The sequence below is a fragment of the Gallinula chloropus genome, assembly GCF_964237585.1.
Source record: "Gallinula chloropus genome assembly, chromosome: 5".
NCBI classification, from domain to species: Eukaryota; Metazoa; Chordata; class Aves; order Gruiformes; family Rallidae; genus Gallinula; species Gallinula chloropus.
In genome coordinates, this window is record NC_140090.1 from 64,254,349 (window position 1) to 64,275,207 (window position 20,859).

At 39.8% G+C, this 20,859-nt stretch overlaps 1 protein-coding gene across 1 annotated transcript in view; it reads right to left on the reverse strand.

Moving 5' to 3' along the window:
- Positions 1–143: 143 nt before the first annotated feature.
- PLCE1 (phospholipase C epsilon 1) overlaps positions 144–20,859 on the reverse strand; it is a 123,979-nt gene continuing 103,263 nt past the window's right edge. Inside the window, exons 16-32 of the mRNA XM_084264921.1 lie at positions 20,603–20,710; positions 20,265–20,381; positions 20,024–20,182; positions 18,912–19,035; positions 15,537–15,661; positions 14,732–14,849; positions 10,261–10,392; positions 8,877–9,167; positions 7,923–8,086; positions 6,739–7,000; positions 5,813–5,931; positions 4,727–4,855; positions 3,775–3,984; positions 1,932–2,093; positions 1,549–1,767; positions 585–797; positions 144–158 (exon numbers count right to left, since the gene is read on the reverse strand). Coding sequence (XP_084121047.1) covers positions 618–797; positions 1,549–1,767; positions 1,932–2,093; positions 3,775–3,984; positions 4,727–4,855; positions 5,813–5,931; positions 6,739–7,000; positions 7,923–8,086; positions 8,877–9,167; positions 10,261–10,392; positions 14,732–14,849; positions 15,537–15,661; positions 18,912–19,035; positions 20,024–20,182; positions 20,265–20,381; positions 20,603–20,710 — 2,619 coding nt within the window. The 3' untranslated portion in view covers positions 144–158; positions 585–617. The remainder of the gene's footprint in view (positions 159–584; positions 798–1,548; positions 1,768–1,931; positions 2,094–3,774; positions 3,985–4,726; positions 4,856–5,812; positions 5,932–6,738; positions 7,001–7,922; positions 8,087–8,876; positions 9,168–10,260; positions 10,393–14,731; positions 14,850–15,536; positions 15,662–18,911; positions 19,036–20,023; positions 20,183–20,264; positions 20,382–20,602; positions 20,711–20,859) is intronic.

Genomic DNA, 20,859 nt, shown 5'->3' on the forward strand with positions numbered 1-20,859 from the left:
GGAGACTCTTCCGAGAGCTGGCAGGCATCTCTCCCATCTGCAACACCCCACCTGGGATAAGGTCCAGAATCTGGGTAACCCACTGCCTGCGTTAAGCATCCCTAGCCCAGGGACACGATGGCTGACCAGTCACACCGCAGCAGGTTCCTTTAAAGACACTGTGGAAGGATGCAGTGATGTAAATTCCAGTTCTCAAAACAACGAAAAAGCAAATGCAGAAGAGGAAGGAATGTGACAGGGATCTTTTTAATTTACTTTGCTTTTCTTTAATTCGGATTGTTTTGATGTTTTAAGGGTTTTACAGTAGCCTTGAAAGAAGGTATCACGTTTGTCCCTTCATATTTGAAATATTTTGCAAGTGAAAATGTTTTCTGAATTCTGTTCATGTAATGATTTTGCAGTAACATGGCAATGCTACTAACAGTACTTCAGTAATTAGGTGCATGTGAAAGAAAAAGCTTTTCATGGATTTTTCTGTCAGTCCTTTATACCTGGCTGTGGTTTAACCTACTACAGCTTAGAAAAAGATACTCTGTAAATCATGTATTAAATGATTGCTGAGCAGTAGAATCAGTATCTCGTACCTGACCAGACTGTCCTGTAGGCAGTGGTGGGTGTTACTCCACAACATCACCAAAAGTCAGACCACTGGCAGACCTTTCATCCTTGCTCTGTGGGCTGTCGGGCAAGGCGTGCAGAGGTGGTGATATGAATCCCCGGTACTGCTTGCTTGACTTGGTTAACTTCTTGAGTTCACTGGTAAAGGAAATGCCTTTCCTTTTGTCATCTCGTGCTGCCTGTAACAAAGGTGTGTCAGATGGCAGGAGTGGTGTGACAGGCTGTTTGTTAGCTCCGAAATACAGAATTAATGTGGAACCAGCTAACCTAGGTCTAAGCAGGGCTCCCTTCTGCCACGCGCCGTGGCTGTGCTGTCATAGCCAGGCACATTCTTCCCATTGTTCTGAACAAATCAGTTGAAAGCTCTGTACCCTCAAAGGTATGTTTAGCAAATTTGGGATTAACCTGTACAAGAAGCTCTACTTGTGACAGTTACTTTAAAGCAACAAGTACTCTGTGTTGGTGTTACCAGCTGGGAAAGGGAGAACACAGCTATTTCTTCTAGCAGGCACCTACTTAATTCCCACCACTTTCCCAAGCCCGAGATAAAGCAATGGAGTGACATTTTCACAGGACAGGAGTAAAGGGGATTTTGTTCCAGTAGTTTAAGTTCTGCCCCTGTGAATAGCCCTCCCCCCCTTACTGTGAAGATTTTGAAAAAAGAGAAAGAGAAAGCTGGTAGCAAAAGATAAAGGTGGTGACAGGATTTGCACTTGAGGGAATTGTGTTGCTGGATTTATCTGGTGCACTTTTGCAAAGAAAAACACTAAGGGAAGTGCAGAGAAAAGAGGAATCTGCTTTCTGCTCTTAGCTCTTCTCCCAACCCAGCCTCATGCCAGTTGTGTCTCCCTCCCACTGGAAGTAGGTTCCCTTAAACTGGTCATACGCCATCTAGTAGAAACGCCTGCTGAGAAGTATTTAACCTTTTACCTGGACCTGTTCTTTGAGTTTAAGGATAAATTTTCCTGCTCCCTTCCACTTGCTTTGGGCCTGAAACACACACTCCTGATCAGAGAGAATCCTCTGAGATGGTTTAGATGTCGAGGACTTTTTGTTTGCTGGCTCTTTCGTCACCTCTTCCAAGAGCACGTAATCGCTCGGATTTGGATTGCTCAAAATGCTGTAGGAGTATTTGGCTTTGCAAAGAGTCTGTTTAGGTGGAAAAGTAGACAAAAAAAGAAGGCATTTGCTCAGATCCAGGTTACTGAATGGATTCCTCAGCTAGTGCTGAGAGCAAACCCCACCTTACCTTGTGTGAAACCAGCCTCCACCCTGCACGTGACAGACCTATGGGATGGAAACGTGTTGCTTACCTGCTGTATGACATCCTGGGCTGTGCTGAAGCGGGGCGCTTTGATGACGGTGCGTGGTTGCTCTGGGGAAACATCATGTACCTGAACAAAGAAACTGTCATCCTCAGAGCTGATGGCTGCATCTTCTTTTGCTTCTTGAAAGGAGTTTCTCTCATTTAAATTCTATAGGAAAAAGGAAAGCCAAATTAATTTACTTGAGAGAGGTCACAAATAGCTGGTGGTCACAACAGGCTTTTAGCACTTGAAAACTGGATACTCCATTTCATTAAATGCGTGTTGTTTACCTAAGAGTTCTGACAAGTCACTAACAATAAATAGCTTTTCTAAAGTCAGTGTCTGGAATCCCTTTCTAGTAGGCAAGGAATGGAGACATTATTCACAGATGATCACTTAAATCCTTTATTTCCTTATGTATGCAAAATTGTTTTGTCATGTGGTGGGTGAAGTGGGTAAAGTGTGGTGTTCTGTCCCTTGTCCTTCCGCTAACGCTGAAAGAAATCAGGGAGCAGGAAGTCTGAGTTGACGTTGTCCCATTTAGAGGCAGAAGACTGCTTCCTTGTCCTTTTCCAGGCTGTATGACACAGGCAGAGCTCACCTTCTCTCAGGTAATGCATTTCTCTCCAACCCCTCGTGACACAGCTTGAATTCCTAAGCTGCAACCATGGGCTGTGCATCGCACCCCACAAGAAAAGCCCCTCCTTGTTTTTCCAGGCAAAGATCTAGCGCCAGGATCTGAGGCTGCTATCTGCAGAAAGGCTCAAAAGCACAGCTGCTGCTTTGAGGTACTACCATCACAGCTCAAAGCTACACTGTTATTTTCACATGTGCTACGACAGATCTTAACCCACGTTTTCTGAAAGAACGGGGTTTGGCAGGGACACGTTTGTGGTCACTTACACTTAAAAATTAAGTGTTGGATAAACTCCACTAAGTAGGCTACTGTTTCCACAAACAGATTTGTATCTAGTGATTTTTGTTCCAAATATTAGAAATGTAGGAAAACAAAGTACAGGTTTGTGCAATGTAATGATAATAGAAGCTTTATCCAAAGTTGTATCAAAATAATCAGTTAAAAAAAAATATTTTTTTTTTAATTTTGAAGGAGCTCTGTCATTTGTGTACCTAAAATCTGTGCATGTTATTAACATTTGTACTCTGTCAGACTGAGCAAGCATTCCACACTGGACGGACGGAAGTGCATGCCTCAGAGTGAGATCCTTAAGTGTCTTTATCTTGCTTTTGTTTCTCTCATGAGCCTGGCCACCAGCATATTTTCAAGCTGTGGATGTTTTGCTCATAGTTTAAACTGAACTAATCACTCCACTTCCTCCTTTAAAAGAACAGATCCTCCATTTAATTAATTTGGGCTATCATTGATAATTTAATCATCCTATGAAGTTTTTGAATTTCCTTAATATTAGAATCCTTTTTGATTTTTCTGAACAGCAAAGTTGCTGACATCTGAACTGGTAATGTAGTCTGGAGTTCTGTTATCCTTTGGTATGAACTTATCCTTTTTTATATTATTAGCACACCAAAATCTAGATTTACAATAAATAAGAACCATTGATCAAAACAGTAGCTAGGAGCATCAAACCACTGAGTATGCGTTAATGATTAAACACCACAGAGCTGATGGGAGAGCTGAGTGAAGTCAGTGTCACACAGGTGTGTGAAGTCTGGTTGTGCTCACGCAGGAGTTACGTTTGTCTTTAACTGATGTACACAGCATTGACGTTACTCCCCAAGTAGCGAAACAAGTACTGCACCCTCTTGTTTCCTGGTCCAAAATGCTATTTTTAGCTACCTTTGTAAATAACAATTTATCCAAAACCAGACTTACTTCCTCTCGGGTTTTAAAGATAATCCTTCCAACATAGCCTTCTTCTGGGAACCAACTGTTCAGAAGCTGCACTAACCCTTCTTCAGGACCGATTACTCTCTGGAACGGTGGTTTTCTGCATTCACTCTTTTCTTTAGATATAAAACTTTTTTCTTCCATCAGGAAATAGTCTGCAGCACATGACTCGGTGCCTTTTGTGGTAGCCACGAGCTAAGACAGACCGCAATAAACACACAGCAATTAAAACGCTAAATATAAACACAGCATAAATAGTAGTTAGAAATGAGAATGAATAAAGAAGGTTCAGGAATCAATAACTATTCTGATAGTGTAGGCAAGATTTCTGATGTGCTATTTATTATTCAGATATTTTACTCCAGGGTAATGTACTGTTCTCTGCAGCCTAGCCACGCAGTTCAACTGTTCCAGACAAGGCAGTACTATTTAAGCTTATTTCTGTCCTGTTTGGCTGGCCAGACAATTTATTCATAATCCCAGGACAGTACAGTCTTTTTCCCACTGCTAGAATAACAAACCCTGTTGAGTTAACTGGTTTTTCTACTCATGAACTTAGCCCTCGAACTTTTACTCAGTATTCCTGTGGTGCTCAACTTCAAAGAACTGGGCAGAAATGTTTGTCCTTGTTGTACAGACAGCCCACTGCCTCTGTGGCCAGAAAGAGTGTTTTTCTCATCTGCATATGCCCAGATATTCAAATGCGAGTAGGGAATATGTCTCAAGATTATAAACCCATTCTCTGGAGCCAGGATTGGGAAAAATTCACTGCTGCTACCCTGTGCTTGCCATGTAACTAATACTACAGTAACACATTTCCAAAGCAGCTCCTTGCTGTGATGAATGAACTACACAGAGCCTGCATTTGAGAGATGCAGGGAGATGAATGCCCAGAATGATGTTGGGGTGGACTCTTGCAATTCAGTGGGCAGCTTACCTGATGGAGAAGCTGTGCGGCTGTGGTCCCCCCGCTTACATTGAAAACAGTGAAAGGCTCTGGGCCTGGAATTCCATGAATTGTCACTTTGTAAGTTGCAGCAGCTTTCCTTTCCCCCACGCCAAACAACTGTTCAGACAACATTCAACAGGTCACTGAATGTTTTCACACAGGCATGTTATTTTTAGGTTGCTTACAAGAAACTGTACACAGAGGTTGTAAGGACTCTGAGAGACAAAGCTATTCCCACTACAAATCAAGTAATTAAAAAAAAAAACCCAAAACAAACCACCAAACCACCCCCCCACCAACTACCCCCACCTCACCCTACCTTGAAGCTGAAGAGAGAAAGGAAGTTTTCCAGTGAGAGTACTGTCATGGTTTGCCCACTGAACAAAGGGCAGACCTTCACTGGTCTAGCTGCATTCTAGCTGAGCTCAGAGTACTTTGATTTAGGGCACACAAATCACTGGATGACAATTTATATACCTTCATTTTACCCACCAAACGATTTATGTTTGTCCTTGCTGCCCTAGTAATTCACCAAGATACGGCTTGTATCCGTCTACAGGAGGATAACATCTGCAACACTGCTGCACATAGAAGCATATATATATATATGCATGCACACACACATATATATAAATATGTATGCATTTATGCAAATGCTCCATCTTTTCATGAAAGTAAAATTGAAATCCAATTACATCATTCCAAAGTCTTTGGTAATTTGCATCTTTTTCTTTTTGGCCCAAATACATTGGTTATGAGTCATGCATAAAGAAATGCATGAGACAGCTCTGAACCTTACTGGTCAGCTTCCCTCCTCCAGCACAGGCGTTCTCATGCTATAGCTCAATACACCAAAAGCCAGACTTTGAAAAGATTTACCCTCCTACAGTTTCAAGTCAGGTGGGGGAACTTCCACCAAAGCCCAAAAGAATTGGATGTATCAATGTGCTTCCAAAAATATGCACGTTTAGGGGCTAAGATCTTTGAACAGTTCAGTTCTAGAAGCCTTGAGACTGTGGCAGTAATTCAAACAAGAATACCTGGCCTTCACAAAAAGGTAAGTAAGTAAATTACCATCGATGCAGGCAGAGTGTTTCCAGAGGGACTTTCTTCCATTCTCCGACTGTTTATGAATAAAGTAGAAATTTCTAATGCCTCATTGTGCAGGTTATGGAGCTGGACATGTCTGTAGCCTAAAGAGAGAAAAACCCTTCTGTAAGTACTTTGCCTCAGGTCTCAATAGTAAACTCAGATTTGCTATGCCTACAGCTACAATTTGCTGCACCTGTAGTATTTAAAGGCCTGCAATAACACTGCATTAGCACTCTTTGTACAACAGCCTAACCCAAATGCTATGGACTGCTCACAGAGCTGCCTACCTCTCTTTTGACATCATATTCACTGTGTTGAAACATGAAACAGCTAAATATTGGAACATGAATGAAATATGGACAAATTCTCACTGGGAAAATGCATGTCTAGGGCCAGATCCCCTCATATGCTAGGCCTGTTGCATGTTACAGTGGCACAAAGCCAACTCCCTCCCTCTGGGGTCACAGAATGAATGATCCTTCCTCACCCTTTTTTTCACCCTTTCTTCACCTCTTCCAAGTGCAATTCCCCTCTGCCCAGTGATTACCAGTGCAGCAGTTTCACGGGCAAAGGCCAGTTATGGCAGGGAGTGAAACCACTCCCCACTGCCTAAGGGAGCAGCAAGCCTTGGGGGACTCAAGCAGCTGCAGTTCAGGATCCGAGTACCCATGTACCAGATGCCCCAGCCTCCCCAACAGCACAAGATACGACAAGTCCCTGGGCAGCCTCCAGCTCCCAAGGAGTCGATTAGATCTGCATTGGACTGCCAGGGCAAAGTATGCTGTCTGATACTTGCTCCCGTCTCCTCTAGAAAAATGTGACCAGCTGATTAAAAATATCCCCCTGGCAGGATTCAGTCCAGGAATCTGCCAGACCATTTCAGCACAGGGTGCCACTATATACTGTACCTCTTTTTAGGGCTTTTAGGGGAATGATCCTCTGAGCTGTTACAGCTGAGCTGTTATTTTCAACAACTGCGAACCGAAGAAAGACCAGATCTTCGAAGTGAACCCGGAAAAGGAACTGTTCATTCCACATGGGATTGAGAGTGTTGCGATGAATGGGCTTCGTCCGGAAGTGGCAGCTGTCCAGAGGCATCCCCAGCACATCGATTTCAATGCACGGACTGCCCATGCTATTGCTAGGGCAGACATTCTGTCCGGACACGATCTGAAGCCGAGGAATACACAGGGAAACCAATTAATGGAGTCACTCTTTAACTGTCACGATTCTGAGCTAACTATTGTTTAGCACTCTCCTAAGGAGAGTTTGGTAACATGCTGATTTAATTACAACACTTCCCTACTTTTGTAATTGCCAGGGCAGTAATTTCAGAAGCAGAGTTGCTCCAACATCCCCCCCCCTTCCCCCAATGCCATTGCTACAATATCTTTCCTTTGAAAAGAATACACTATACATCATGAGCATAACCATTCAAAGCGTCTGAATGTTAATCCAAAAGGAATGTACCAGTAACATAGTCGAAGAGGATCAAATTTTCTTCTCCATTACTTTGCAGCGATGGCACTGACCTCTGGCTTGCTTTGGCATGCACAACACAACAATGAGGTGTGCAATTACCACAGCCGGGAGAATTTTGATTCTTAGGAATCTCACTTTTCTGAAACACTTCCTGGAAGGGACTAGCTTCTTAGAACACATATTTTTTTTGGCCATAAATCCACAAATTATAAATCTTGTTCTATAACTTTTAAAAATATTACAATTCAATGCAGCTTTTCATAATGGCTTTTTTTCCCCTCAAGTGTCCATAAACCTGTGCAACATCCAGGCACATGTATAATGTATATGTAGCTGTGTAGTCCCAGGGAAAATGCTTTCAGGATGTGTTTCAACAAAGATTGTGGAGGCAACAGTGGAACCTACTATGGATACAACCCAGCCAATAAAAGAAAATACAATTATTTGCTCCTTCCCCTTCCAATTTGATAGTTATGCTGATCTTCAGAAGTACAAGCAACAATTAAAGGTTCAGTCTTTCCATACAGAAACATGACTGTAATACTGGTTACTGTGTTTTAACGTTGTCTACTTCTATCCATTTGGCTGCATGAAATTTTAATGTACTTACTGTTAAAGAATATATAGCTGGCTCTTTATTATCAAGATCTCTTTCTAATGGACAAAACTGCTGGTACATTGAACAATTTTTATCCCACAGAACAGGAGGTTTCAAAACATATCCACAGCCACCGTTAGCCTCAAACATCGCTGCATTAAGTTGCAGAGGAAGATCTGTAAATGTAAGGCAGCCAAAACTGACACTGAGCAATTGTACAATAGAGAAATTGTAACAGTAAAGACAAAGACATATTCTAATTATCTTTTTTGCTTTTAATTAGTGTACTATCAATTCATTCTTGGTTTTCAGAGATAGCTGTAATTTACATATCCAATCTATACTTTCCATTGTCTTTATCCAACTGTAGGGCTTGCTTACACCTATTCTGTGACAAGGTTCTAGGTACCTGCCCTGAACTGCAGAATGAAAAAGCACTGACTATGTAGCTTTGTAGATGACTTAATGGATCCCCCATACAAAATGTGAAGGAACACAAGTTAGGATAGAAAATGGCCCCAAAATACTTCAATCAACATTAAAACAGCATCCAAGGTGGCACTTCTACGCAAGAAACAGTTCAGTATTATTTTATATTTGAAATGATCAGAAAGGGATAACAGCTACTGGAACTGGGTGGGTGGGGGGTGAGGGGTGGGGGGAACTCAACCTTCAGCAACAAATAATAACAATGACAATAATTAAAAAAAAAAAAGGAAGGTGTTGCTGTCCAGGCACTTCTATGCTATCAGGGGATCTGGTTGCACTGGCATAAAGCTCCCAAACTCTGGGATTGCTGCTCTCAAGGACCAGATTGTCATGGTATGGAACCTGCTTGTGCTGGGCCACACGTACAGGTACACCCCCCATAACAGCACATAAAACCAGACATCAAATACTAACTCACAGTCTAAGGACTTTCTTTCACATTTCAAAAGCATTAAATGTGCGTTTCTGTACCCATACCATCTGTTTGGTAGTTAAGAGCCACGAGCTGTACACCATGGAGCCAGAAGATCAGTGGGTGGGGATTTGAGGAGTCGATGCGCGTGGCAGCGGGGTAGGTCCTCAGGAGCTGGCAGGTGGTGTGCTGGATCAGCTTCTGCGAGTACCGCCGGCACAGCCGCTTGGCCGCGTTCTCGTTCAGGGAGGAGATATGGTAGCACTTGGGCGTCCTTATGATAGAACTGAGAGAAGCTGGAGAGTTGTAAGGAGAGGAAGGATCTTCCCAGGTCTGTCGCATCACATCAAAAGGACCTGGAAAATAAACAGTACCCCCTCACGTCACAGCAGCAGATCCAGAGCCTCCAAAAATTCCCCGTTTTCTAATGAAGTATGTGTGCATACTTTGGTTATGGTAGAAAAAGGGGATCTTGGAAAAGGATCCTACTTGCTGTGTCACATTCCTTTTTCAGACAGTAAGAACAATGCATGAAAGGAAACATACTTAATTGACATTTGCTTGAGTGAAATAAAGGAATGGAATTCCATTCTTCTCTTTTTACACGAGGAAAGGGGGTTGAAACCCATCTGTTCAGTCTCCAAACACACAGTCTACAGAGGCCAGAGGAGTTAGGGGACAAAGCCAGAAAAATATTTATATCCTTGAGAAATAGGTACTACACTTCTTCATCTGTAGGTCAGGACACTGACCTCCAGAAGGGAATCTACCCTGTCTGCTGCAGCCATGCCCTTGGGCTGAAATGACATCTTTTGACTCAGAAAATAAGCACAAGGAAGGGTAACAACTCTCTAACTTCCTCTTTATGGCATTCACCTGAAAGGGTCTCATCCCTGCTGCAGAACCTTTTGTGCACTTTCTTTGTATTTTTTCCACATCTGTTCACACACAGATGTACAATTTCCAAGTTCATAAACTGAATCACCTGCAGAGTCTAAATACCTCCCCAAGGTGGAACATGCGTGTTTGCACGATTACACGTTTGGACTTGGCTGAATTTTAGGCAACTAAGTCCTACTTCAGACACTGAAAATCCTTTTCTGGATCCAGCCCAACAGTTCTGTCTTCCATTTGTGCTTTGAAAATATTCCTTCATACCTTTTAAAAAACAAACTTTAAGGTACATGACTTAAAGCGTAGGTTAGTTTTGAATCCTTCATGGATTAGGGTCTTCATATTCCTGACCAAATAATCCTATTTTAACATTCCACACTCAACACTTCAGTTATAATAGTGTTACTGTAATAGCTGCCGTTCTAACAAAAAACCACTCCAAAGTTCAACGTCTTACACACTGTAAAGTATTTGATCTTTAACAACTTGGTCTGGTACATGTGTTGGATCACAGAGTCATTCCACGTGACTGGTGAAAGAAGATGCTAACTTTACCTTTTCCAGATGCTTTGGCAAGAGTAGCTGACTCCCCAGGGCTCAGCCTGCCAGGATTGTTGCCAAAAATGGACTTCCTGCTTTTTCTTTCTTTTCCTCTGCTAGAGCCAGATGGGTTTAGAGTTGACAAGCCTGTTCCCATAAATGTAAAATAAATGAGCCAAAAAACATGACCAAGAGGGCATGACATTTTCCATCATATTTTACATTATTTTTGAAGGCATGAATACTCCTGTTATATAGTACACAGGGCAAGCAGTATATTTTTCTCCAGAATTTAATTTTAACATCTTTGCATTTATATATGTTTGTATATAGGTATATATGATGTACATTTATATATAATATACATAAAAACTTAGATAAAGCAATACAATATACAGTTTTCTCTCTGAGCTACTACTTTTTGGCTTCGGGAAGGGAGTGGCTCTATTTCAGATTACCAAATGGTCCGAATTAATACCAAAAAAACCTGGAGTAACAGTCCCAATGTATTCATCCATAGAACAATTTGTAAATAAGAATTTTTAAAAATCCTTTCCACAGAAGCAAGAAACCCATATAGTAGTGAGTAATATGGAATTTATCTAGGATAGGATACTTCCATAATTAAATAAATGCAAGAATATGATTTAAAGATATAATGAAAAGGAAAAAGCCTACAGGCTGTTGGTTAAACAGCTTAACCTCAAGATATTTTCAGAGTTATCTTCTGGTTAGAATTTATATTTCAATGATGGGAAACATGGTAGGTGTGCAAAATGCATTAAGCATTTAATGGCCAATATGTACTAGAAGCAGAGCTGGAAAACTCCAGTATAGCTATTATTCAAACATTCATTCTAGCAAAATAATCATTAAAAACATGACCTAAATCCCAGTGAAGTAAGCAGACTTAATCCTCCTTAAAGTCAGGTTCTTTCTGTTGACTTGGAGAGAGCACATGGCAGACCAAAATTCAAGTCAGAATGCACTCTAGCTAGTCTGACGCCCCCAGCACTGAGGTGAGGGGTAAGATGTGCTTGTGATGTAAAATATAAACAAAAGAAGCACACTGTTACTTGCCTCACTGTGACTCATAAAACAACCACCAGGAACTCACATCAATTCACACCTGCCTGAAGACAGTTCTGGATTTAATGCTAGTATTTTAGCCAGAGATGTAAATCACAGGGAGGATACAATACATTGGGCTATTTTCTGCTGAAGTCTGTCCACAGCTGTGAACTTTCAGCTCTCGTTCTTTACAGCACGTCTACATGTACTTAGTAGAATTATGCTGATAGTTTCAATGGAACTGCTTGGGTTAGTAAAATTTAGGATATACATAAATGTTTTCAACATTGGAGACATACTGTCTCTTTGGGTGAAAGCAAACTACATAAACCACAGAAGATGGTAGAAGCTGAGATCAAGGAGTATGACCTGACTAGAAAAATGAGGAGTTATTTCCCATGTGCTTCCAGAACTATTTAATTCCAGTTTTCAATGGATCAAATGGACTTGGCAAGCAAGATCCAGGTTTCAGAATCCTGTTGTGGAGACAGTCACTGAGGAAACACACTAACCCCATAAATCACCAGAGTGCGATACAAAACACCAAGGTTAACTGAGCCCATGTGATGACCACAACATAACTCCAGCTGGGAGTTTTCCTTCAGCCTTTCCCATGGCCGTGCTCTGCACGTGACACACCTCCTCCCCAAGGCAAGCTCCATTTTCCACCCCAATCTAACCTTACCTCAAAAATACAGCACCACCTATTCACAGAATCATGCTTCCCTAACATAGTGGAGTGTGGTATGGATCAGGAAGTCATCTGGTCCAATTCTCTGGTCAAAGCAGGACCAGCTTAGATCCCACAACACTGCACGCAATCCTATCATACTACCACAACAACAGAGTAAATGTTTTGTATTTCCCCACAATCCCTAAGCTATATCCTTCAAGCTACAGGATTTAGTGCCTGTCTCTTGTGTTAGATAAAACCACGCTGCTTTACTGCTTCTAGATTTTTAATTCAGAGGATGGCAAACTTTCCTGCCCTTCCTACTCTAAAGCAACAGGTTCAACTATAATTGTCACCTTCTCACCGTGTGTTTCTGATCAACAGCCTGTGGGTTTGCAGACCTTCAGAAAGAAATTGCGGTGCCTTTGTATGTATGGTGCCCTTTTTATGTTCACTGTAATGTCTTGAAAAGTGATACCACACAGGCAGGTAGTCTGATACAAGGGAGATGGTTATTGAATTTCATGGTGGTTAGCTCAAGTGACTCTCTGCTCTCTGCACTTGATTGTGCAGATCTGGGTTTTATATACTTGACTTTCTATGCTCATTGTGTAAGCCTTCTCAGCACCAGAACAACAAGCCATGTGCCAGTGGGTTACAGCAGTACTGTGCTCAGGTATGCTTCATGACTGTCCCCTCCTGGGTGACGTGAAAGAACAGACCTTCACTCTCTTGGGTAACAGAATGATGATATCCAACTGAAACTGAAATTAAGGCAAGGACTGTAAGGGTCAAAACCCACTTAAACAACAAGAGCAGTGGTGGGTTCCCTGGTACCAGAGATTTTATAAACAAGAAATATTATTTTCTCCACATGATAGATTCTGTTTTGACCAGGAACCACTTAGGGAAGTCTGTGTTACTCAGTAAGCTAGGATAAGTGAACACAAGGGGTCTTGTCCTTTTTATAGTCACAAATCAGTGACCGACATTCAGGGATACAGGCAATCGTAAACACTGAAGAGAAATATGTGAAGACAGGAGAGGTAGACTATTTGCACCATTGATCAGCCACTGATATGAATTCTGTCTTCCCTTTTTCCAAAACTCTTGCATTTTCTGAGTTGGTTAGGAAACTGGTCAACAGAGCTACACAGTCATGTATCTACCAGCCTTGCTCTCATTATTAATGGACCACGCTGAGGTATGAAGTGCACCGTGTCTGTGCCCCCTGGCTGAGCAGAGGAATCCAATCAGCAGCACGATGGCCAAGATACAGATCTTGCAGTACTTCTCTCAAAGGGAAAAAAATGTTGGAAAACTAATTTCTATAGTTTCATGTGTTCATCTGTGAAAAGAATGAATTTTCCTCATTGTTCTAGTCACATCCTCTTTAAAGCAAGAAAAATATATCAGATAAGGAAAGCAGGTATTTCTTTTATAACTGAAATTACATAAAAAACCTGAAATATTTTAAACTTTCTTCGAACACCAGAACTTCTTTCTGTGTCAAAATACTTGGATCAGCTTAAACTATCTCTGTTTAATCTGGAATATCAATCTTTAAAAGAAAATATTTTATTTGAAAGATATCTCATTGCATATTTCATTAAAAAGAGTATCAGATCTGAATTTTTAGAAGTTATTATTTTTACAAGTGACACCTACAATTCTTAAAGTTATAGAAGATTATAAAAGAATGTCTCTCCATTTTTCAGCATGTTTATCTTGCCTATTTGACACTATTTTATGTTTGGTTAGCTTCTCTAATCTGATTATAGTTCTATTTGTATAAGATCACGATTTGGCAGAATTGCTAACTTTTCCACAGAGAACCATTCCATTAAAAAGCAGATTTTTCATTCAAAACATTAAACACATAATAAATTCTCAATTTAAAAGTATTTATGTACACTTCATGAGCCAAAACATACTTAACCTCACGTTTCAGTACTGAAGAAGAAACCATCAGTGATCCTCAGTCACTCCCTTTCCTTCTACTCAGCAAACATCATTCCTCCTACTGTCCAAAAGAAGACCCTCCTATTTCCTCAACCCCTTCCATAAACAAAAATGGAGAGACATTCTTTTATAATCTTCTATAACTTTAAGAATTGTAGGTGTCACTTGTAAAAATAATAACTTCTAAAAATTCAGATCTGATACTTTTTTTAATGAAATCTGCAATGAGATATCTTTCAAATAAAAGAGTAAGTGTGCAACTAGCTGTCCCCACCTGCCCCGCAAAAAGGCTGCCTTACCCCTCCAGAAGCTCCTTCCCCTCCTATCTGCTTAGAAAAGAATGGAAGATGCAGCTGTAGGCAAAGACGAAACACTGAACTAAGGTCACATAAAGAAATGTGACAAGCTTTTCCTGGAAGGCTTGAAGTGAAGAGTATTTTCCTTCCTAATTCAGTAGGTCCTTACATGGAAACTGGGAGCTCTTAAGAGAAAGCTTTCTGTCGGCTGTCATCTGGCAACGAAGCAGTTGCCTAAGCTGTGAAGACTGGCAAATTTCACTGTTGTAAACATTTTAATATGACAAACAATGTGTCTTCGCATAATTTATGAATACTACTTCTCAGCCAGGAGCTATTACTATGTAGAGCAGCAAATCATCAAGAGAAAAGCTCCTCAACTACTTCAATTTGAAAACGCTTGTAACTAGCTAATTCAAAACATATACATAATGTCTCCAAGAATTAGAAAGCTTAAAGCAATAAAACAAGGCAGCCTACTCACCTGGGAACTTCACAGCTTGACAGTAAATGACAAGATCTGATAGTTCTGGGGCTATCTGTCTGCTTTCCTTCTTATTTTGCGGAAGGTAGAATTCCTCACCCAGCTCCATGTCATAAACCTAAGTGACAATTCCGAGAACATAATAATAAAATTACTAAATGAGAAACTACTCTTGTGTGTCATACTTATGTCCTTAAAATCCTTTCTATCATTCTTTCTATATAGTTCACTCTCTTCACCTTACACGTCTCAGTGTGCAGGTTTATGCATCAATACTTGTCACTGATTCTGCGGTAGCGTGCAGAGGCCTCAATCAGAGTCAGTTCTACAGAAATTAAGACAAAAAGCATCCATGTTCCAGAGAAGCTACAGTTCACTAAACAGCAGTGCACTGGTTCAGTTGTCAGATGATTTAATAAAAGGTAATGTGGTATTTTAAAGTTATTTAAATGAAGATTCAGATGAAATCTTCAGTTCCATCAATGTTAATGGAAATCAGACACCTAAATAAACTTCTGGATCTAGCTTCAATGAATTCTTTCATTGAGAGCAACAACAGTTAAAATTTTCAGCCAAACAGCCTGTATATACAATAATCTCAGAGGACTTTTTTTAGAACAGTGTGTTGAGTGTTTGTTCTATTTAATCTATTTTCTCTGGTGTGTTTCCATGCTTTCTACTACTTGTCTTCATTAAAGCACATTTGCTATCTGATGCCTCAATTACCTAAGCTACTCAAATCCTTTTGAAGCTGGTTATATATCAAAGTGTGGCTGAGAAGAAAGGGGGGAAAAAGCAGAACTACCTTTCCTTTATTATTGTAAGTAGCACAATCAGCCTTCTTTATTCGTTTGGCAGTCTCTTCATTATATTCAAACTGCAGTTTATCACTTGATAATTTATTCTCAGGTCGGTCTTCAAGAATGTTATCTAAAAATTAATGGGATTTTAATAAACATAAAGCCAAAAATTTTCAACTGGATATTTAATTTGAATTACCAATATTTGTGGACAATGCTGTAAAGGTTATCTGGATAACCAGATGCCAAAATAAAGCGTTTATTGGTCAAAGCATTCTCTTTTAGTAGAAAAATTAAAAATTTAAAAATCTAATGCTTGGCTTTGGTTAATTTGTTGCACTCCTTTTAAAGCCCATCCTTTTGTGCTCAGAAGACGTTTAAAACAAAATAATCTCATGAATGAAGTTTGGCATCTGAAAGCAATGATCTTCCTGAACAGCAGAGAACTGCTCAAGCCCAAACACAGTTAACCGCATCAAACACGTACACATCTTTGTACAGCAAGTTCTGGCTTCCTCTCCTTACATTCACCAAATGTTTTTTACATCCACAGAAATTCCTCTTCAAAGGTCCATATTTACCAGAGAATAATTCCCCTGCTAATTTGATCTTTGTGGACCAAGACATTGTAACTGTCACAAAAGGAATGGTTTTATTTCATTCCTGATAGTCCTAATGCTTTGACCATGTTCTTTTTATGCATAATCAGTGTCCCCCATGCAGCCTTCTAATTGTTCCTGACCAGTAAACAATGCCACATAAAAACATCTGATTGCATTTTTAATATGAAGTAGACACCATATATCCACACTGCCACATTTAACAGGCTGCAGATGCAGTGCTGATTTCATGCAGTTAAAATGCTCAACCAAATGGCCTTTACCTTCCTGGCTGTTAGGAGCAGGAGAAGCATTAAGGACATCAGCTACAGGGAAACGGAGTCAGAGAGGGAATAAGAGTAAAGGAAATTAAGATTTACAGCCAGAGAAATGAAAATTAAGTGTCAGTTGTAAAACTATTAGCCTTATGCAAACCTAATGTATCAGTAAGGAAAATAAAACTTAAAATCTTTTAGAAAATTTACAGACCATTATTTAGATTAGTTTTGCAAAAATATTAACGTACTTAAAGATCCCAAAGAATAATCATTATAATAAAGCAGTAAACCATGCCACAGATCCCTTTGTGTACTGGAAGGTGTGAATGTTTCTTGTTAGGTTCAGATTTCTCAAACCTTCTCTTAACTAGAATATTGCTCAGACATCACTGCAGTTAGCTTGCAATATTTACTCGGCAAGTCTGTTAACAAAGAATAAAGTTTTTCACAGTAATTGACTTCTAAACTATGTCCACTCTGACCCACACAAGGAGTTTTCTCAAGTAGCCAGTTAGACCAACTTTCTAGGAAAACAAAACTGAAGGCATCACTGGTACCAAACTCATAAATTTTCCTATTAACATGAATAATACTGCTAGTCCACAAGCAGTGTCATTAACACAAAAACAAGTCATGTAAGAGACCAGCTGGAAAGAAGTCCTGTGCTGCAGGGCATGCTTGAGCCTTACATCTTCTCTGAACTTAGAGCTGAAACAGGTACCCATTAGGCTTAAAGGCTCAATGAGTGAAGGACTTTACCTAAGAGAACATGCGTCAGACCAGTGGTGCCTTTAGCTTGGCATTCTTTTTCAGAGACTGGCAATGGGAAAAGTTGCTGAAAGAGAGTATCCATCCAGTAGTCATGACCCACTTCCCTTGCACCACCTCAACATCCTCAACTGCCAAATGCGAGGGATGTTGAATCGTACATTTCTATCTGTAACATTTTCTTATAAACCTGTCCCTTGCTTTGTCCAATCCCTTTTTTCAATCTGCTGACAGCATTTACCTCCACAATTTCCCATGGCAGCTAACTCCAGAAGTCTACAACCAGCTGCAGGCAGAAATATTTTGCCTGTTTCATAGTGATCTTCCCACTTGTTGTACTGAGCACCTCCTTGATCTAATGACTAACAGTTCTGTACTACTCTTATCCACCACTTTATGATTTACTAAACCTACTTCAAATTCACTCCTCAGTTCACTTCTGTATCAGCTGGAGAACAGTTTTTTCAGACTCAAACAAGGCCACCACCACACTCCCTTTACTTGTTTGGTTGCCCTTCTCTCTAACTTCCTCAACTTCATCATATGCTTCTTGAGATCTGAAGGCAGGAACTGGACACACAACTCAAGCTGTCACACATTATAGTTTTATACAGAAGTAAAACCATTCTGTTCCTTCTGATCCCCATCTTTTGGGACGCACACTGAGCTGAGAATTTCAGTGAATTTAAACTAATTCCACAATCTCCCAAATCATTCCTGGCTTTGTTGAGCTTAGACTTACATAAGCGAGGTTTAAGTTTTTTCCCCTAAATGTATTAAGCTGAAGTGCATCTTTTTTGTCCCTTTGGACAGTTATGTGCCCCATTAATGGAGTTTAATAACGGTGCAGCCTTTAACTACCCTAAGAGCTTGGTATCACTGGTACTCTCACTGCTGCGTTGTTGGGTAGATGTGCTGTGATCTACTTTGATACATTCTCGGAAAAATTCCAATGAAAAATAATGAGTAACCCATTTAGATGCATCTAGCTTGTTCAATCCATGCATGAAAGTTTTGACAAACGTGGTGTGTGTTGAACAGACAGTTCCTGAAGGCTAGAATAGCTGAAGTGTAGACAGCAGGTCAGTAAGGCAATGCCCTGCCATTTTTTCACCACGCAGGTAAAGCTTTAACAAATCCATCTTTATTGTACAAGCCAGGCACTCCGTGGCTTCTCTACCTTTATGCATGAAATGAACAGCTGGTGCTGAAAGTGTAACTAAAATAGGTACTTCAAGGGTCTCCAGGATTAGATAGCAACTACAGACTGCAGCTAAGGAGGACTTGGGAGAATCTGCATCTTAGACAGTCACGCAGATGCAAGGGTGAATAACCATGCTGTGAAGCTTGAGCTTTCAAGGTATCTAAACTCCTTAGGAAAGACCATACAGTCAAAAGGAGATAAAAGTACAATATGAACACAGTAATTTTTTGCATAATATAAATAAAACAAAATAGAATTTCGAAACACTACAATTTATCATGGACTGCACAGTTAAAACATCTATTGGTTGCAGTTAAGGTCACACTCAAGTCCTCTACACAGTCAAACTCTTCACAGTATTACAGACTACTGTGCCAAAGTGCCACTGGGCATTTACTACATCTTCCTCTCCAAGATCAACTTACCTACATCACTCCTGAACCACAATATTTACATGCCTTATTGCTACAGTTATAACAACAACACTGTAATAAACAAACAAACAAAAACCAAATAAATAAATGTTGTTACCATCAGAAAGAGATTCATAGTCATAGTCATATTCATCCTCTTCATCTTCTTCCTCTTCATTGGTAGGTGTGGGGTTGCTAGGACCATTGCTAGCTTGTGCTTGCATATGTGCTAACTGGTGAGCCTACAGCAACAGAACCACTTATTACATTACCAGCATTTTTCAAAAAGCAAAAGTGTTTTCACAATTGTTTGCATCTTATTTTATTTATATGAAAGTACTGTATATATATAAAATGAGATGTGAGATTGTTAAGATCAACCTAAAATAAGATTTTAAGGGTTTGAATATAAAGAAAACTTGTATTGGTAGAAAAACACCCAGTAAGATATGAAAACTGATTAATTATGGGAAAACGTCTACTTTACACATTACTGAGAGCAAGAATGCCTTATTCCAGTCTGAGGTTATGCTGGTTTGGAAACAGTTTAAAACTTCTTTAAAGGATGGAGAATTTCCATATACTGGTAGGATCAGTATGATTTACATACTCTTATGCAAGAATCCAATTCTAATTCAATTGTGTTTAAATTTTGGGTAAAAGCAATTAGTTTCCAAGGATTTAATCAAATTGCTGACTAACCACAGACTTTGTTAAATTGAGGTTACCAAAGATGCAGCCCTAATTTTTAGAAAACAAAAAAAATCTCATCTAGGTATAACATTACTTGAATAGTAGAGTTCCCCCCCAAAAGGGAATAAGAAAGAGAGTATTTGGCAGGCTTGAGCATGAAAAAAAGAAACAAAGCAGAATTCTACTACAAATTACTACAAAGTGCATATATACACACACATACTCAATGCATATCACTATTTCCCAACAAACACAAATAGTAGATGTTATAGTCTCAGACTCAAACTTCATTTACATTTATCACATAGGGTTAATTCATAATATTATGAAGTATTGTAAAATTAAAATACTCTGACATTTTGTAATGCTGTATCTATACTTTACTATATGTCATGTCTACTTAAAGTGTTGCAAACCACTATGTCTTCCAAGCATTAGACACTGTACTGTACATATTGGAATGGCAGAAACATCAAATGAAAAATGAATTATTTCTAACAAAATTTAGGGCTCCCTGCTATTAAGGATGGTCTTTACCTTCTGTTTCAATATATCCACTGGTGTTTGATGGGCTTTTAGCTTCTTGTTTTTAAGCAGGATTTTTCTTTTCAGTTGGCCAGGTGAAGGAAGCATGGGATCATCAGAAAAGTCACTCTCAAATAAAAACTTTGTTACCAGCTTATCTCCAAATACATTCTGAAATATTGAGAACATGTGATATATTATGGAGAAACCCAAGGTATGTGTTTAAAGCATTTTACCAGAGTTTATGGCCTACCTTGAAAATTTCAGCCATCTTTCGTTGCTGAGGCAATGAACAGTGGTTTTCTATTGATATGATAATCGGCATGTCAGAGGTGATAAACGCATTGCGATCAATAGCCTCAACTACCTCCTGTGAGAAAGAAAGGTCATAGAAAGAACATATGACTATGTTGCAGCATTCAGTTAAATTATTGAGCAGAAAGGGAAGAAAGGCAGGCATCTGTTTTCCCCTCTTCCACAATTTACTTTCAAGACAGGCTTCTACAGACCAACTCAGCATCTTGGTACAACTGAACTGGTAACAGTTACTTCATTTTAATTTTTTCTTTCTATGTGCAATTACCAACATACCTTAAAAGAGATCTTAGTGGTAAGAGTGTGCCCATGATAAATGATAGGCATCCCATCATCGCCATCCCAGCAGTCTAATTCTACACTTCTGCAGCCTTGTAAAAGAACCTACAATGCAATTGAACAGTGTAAGCCACAGTCTCATATGCCATCAAAGCAGAAGACAGTCATTGCAGATCTAAACAAAAGCCCAGTGATTCAGCAAAAGTGCTGAAGAGACTAATCTCTGTGGAGCAAACATAGCTCACATGAGCTCC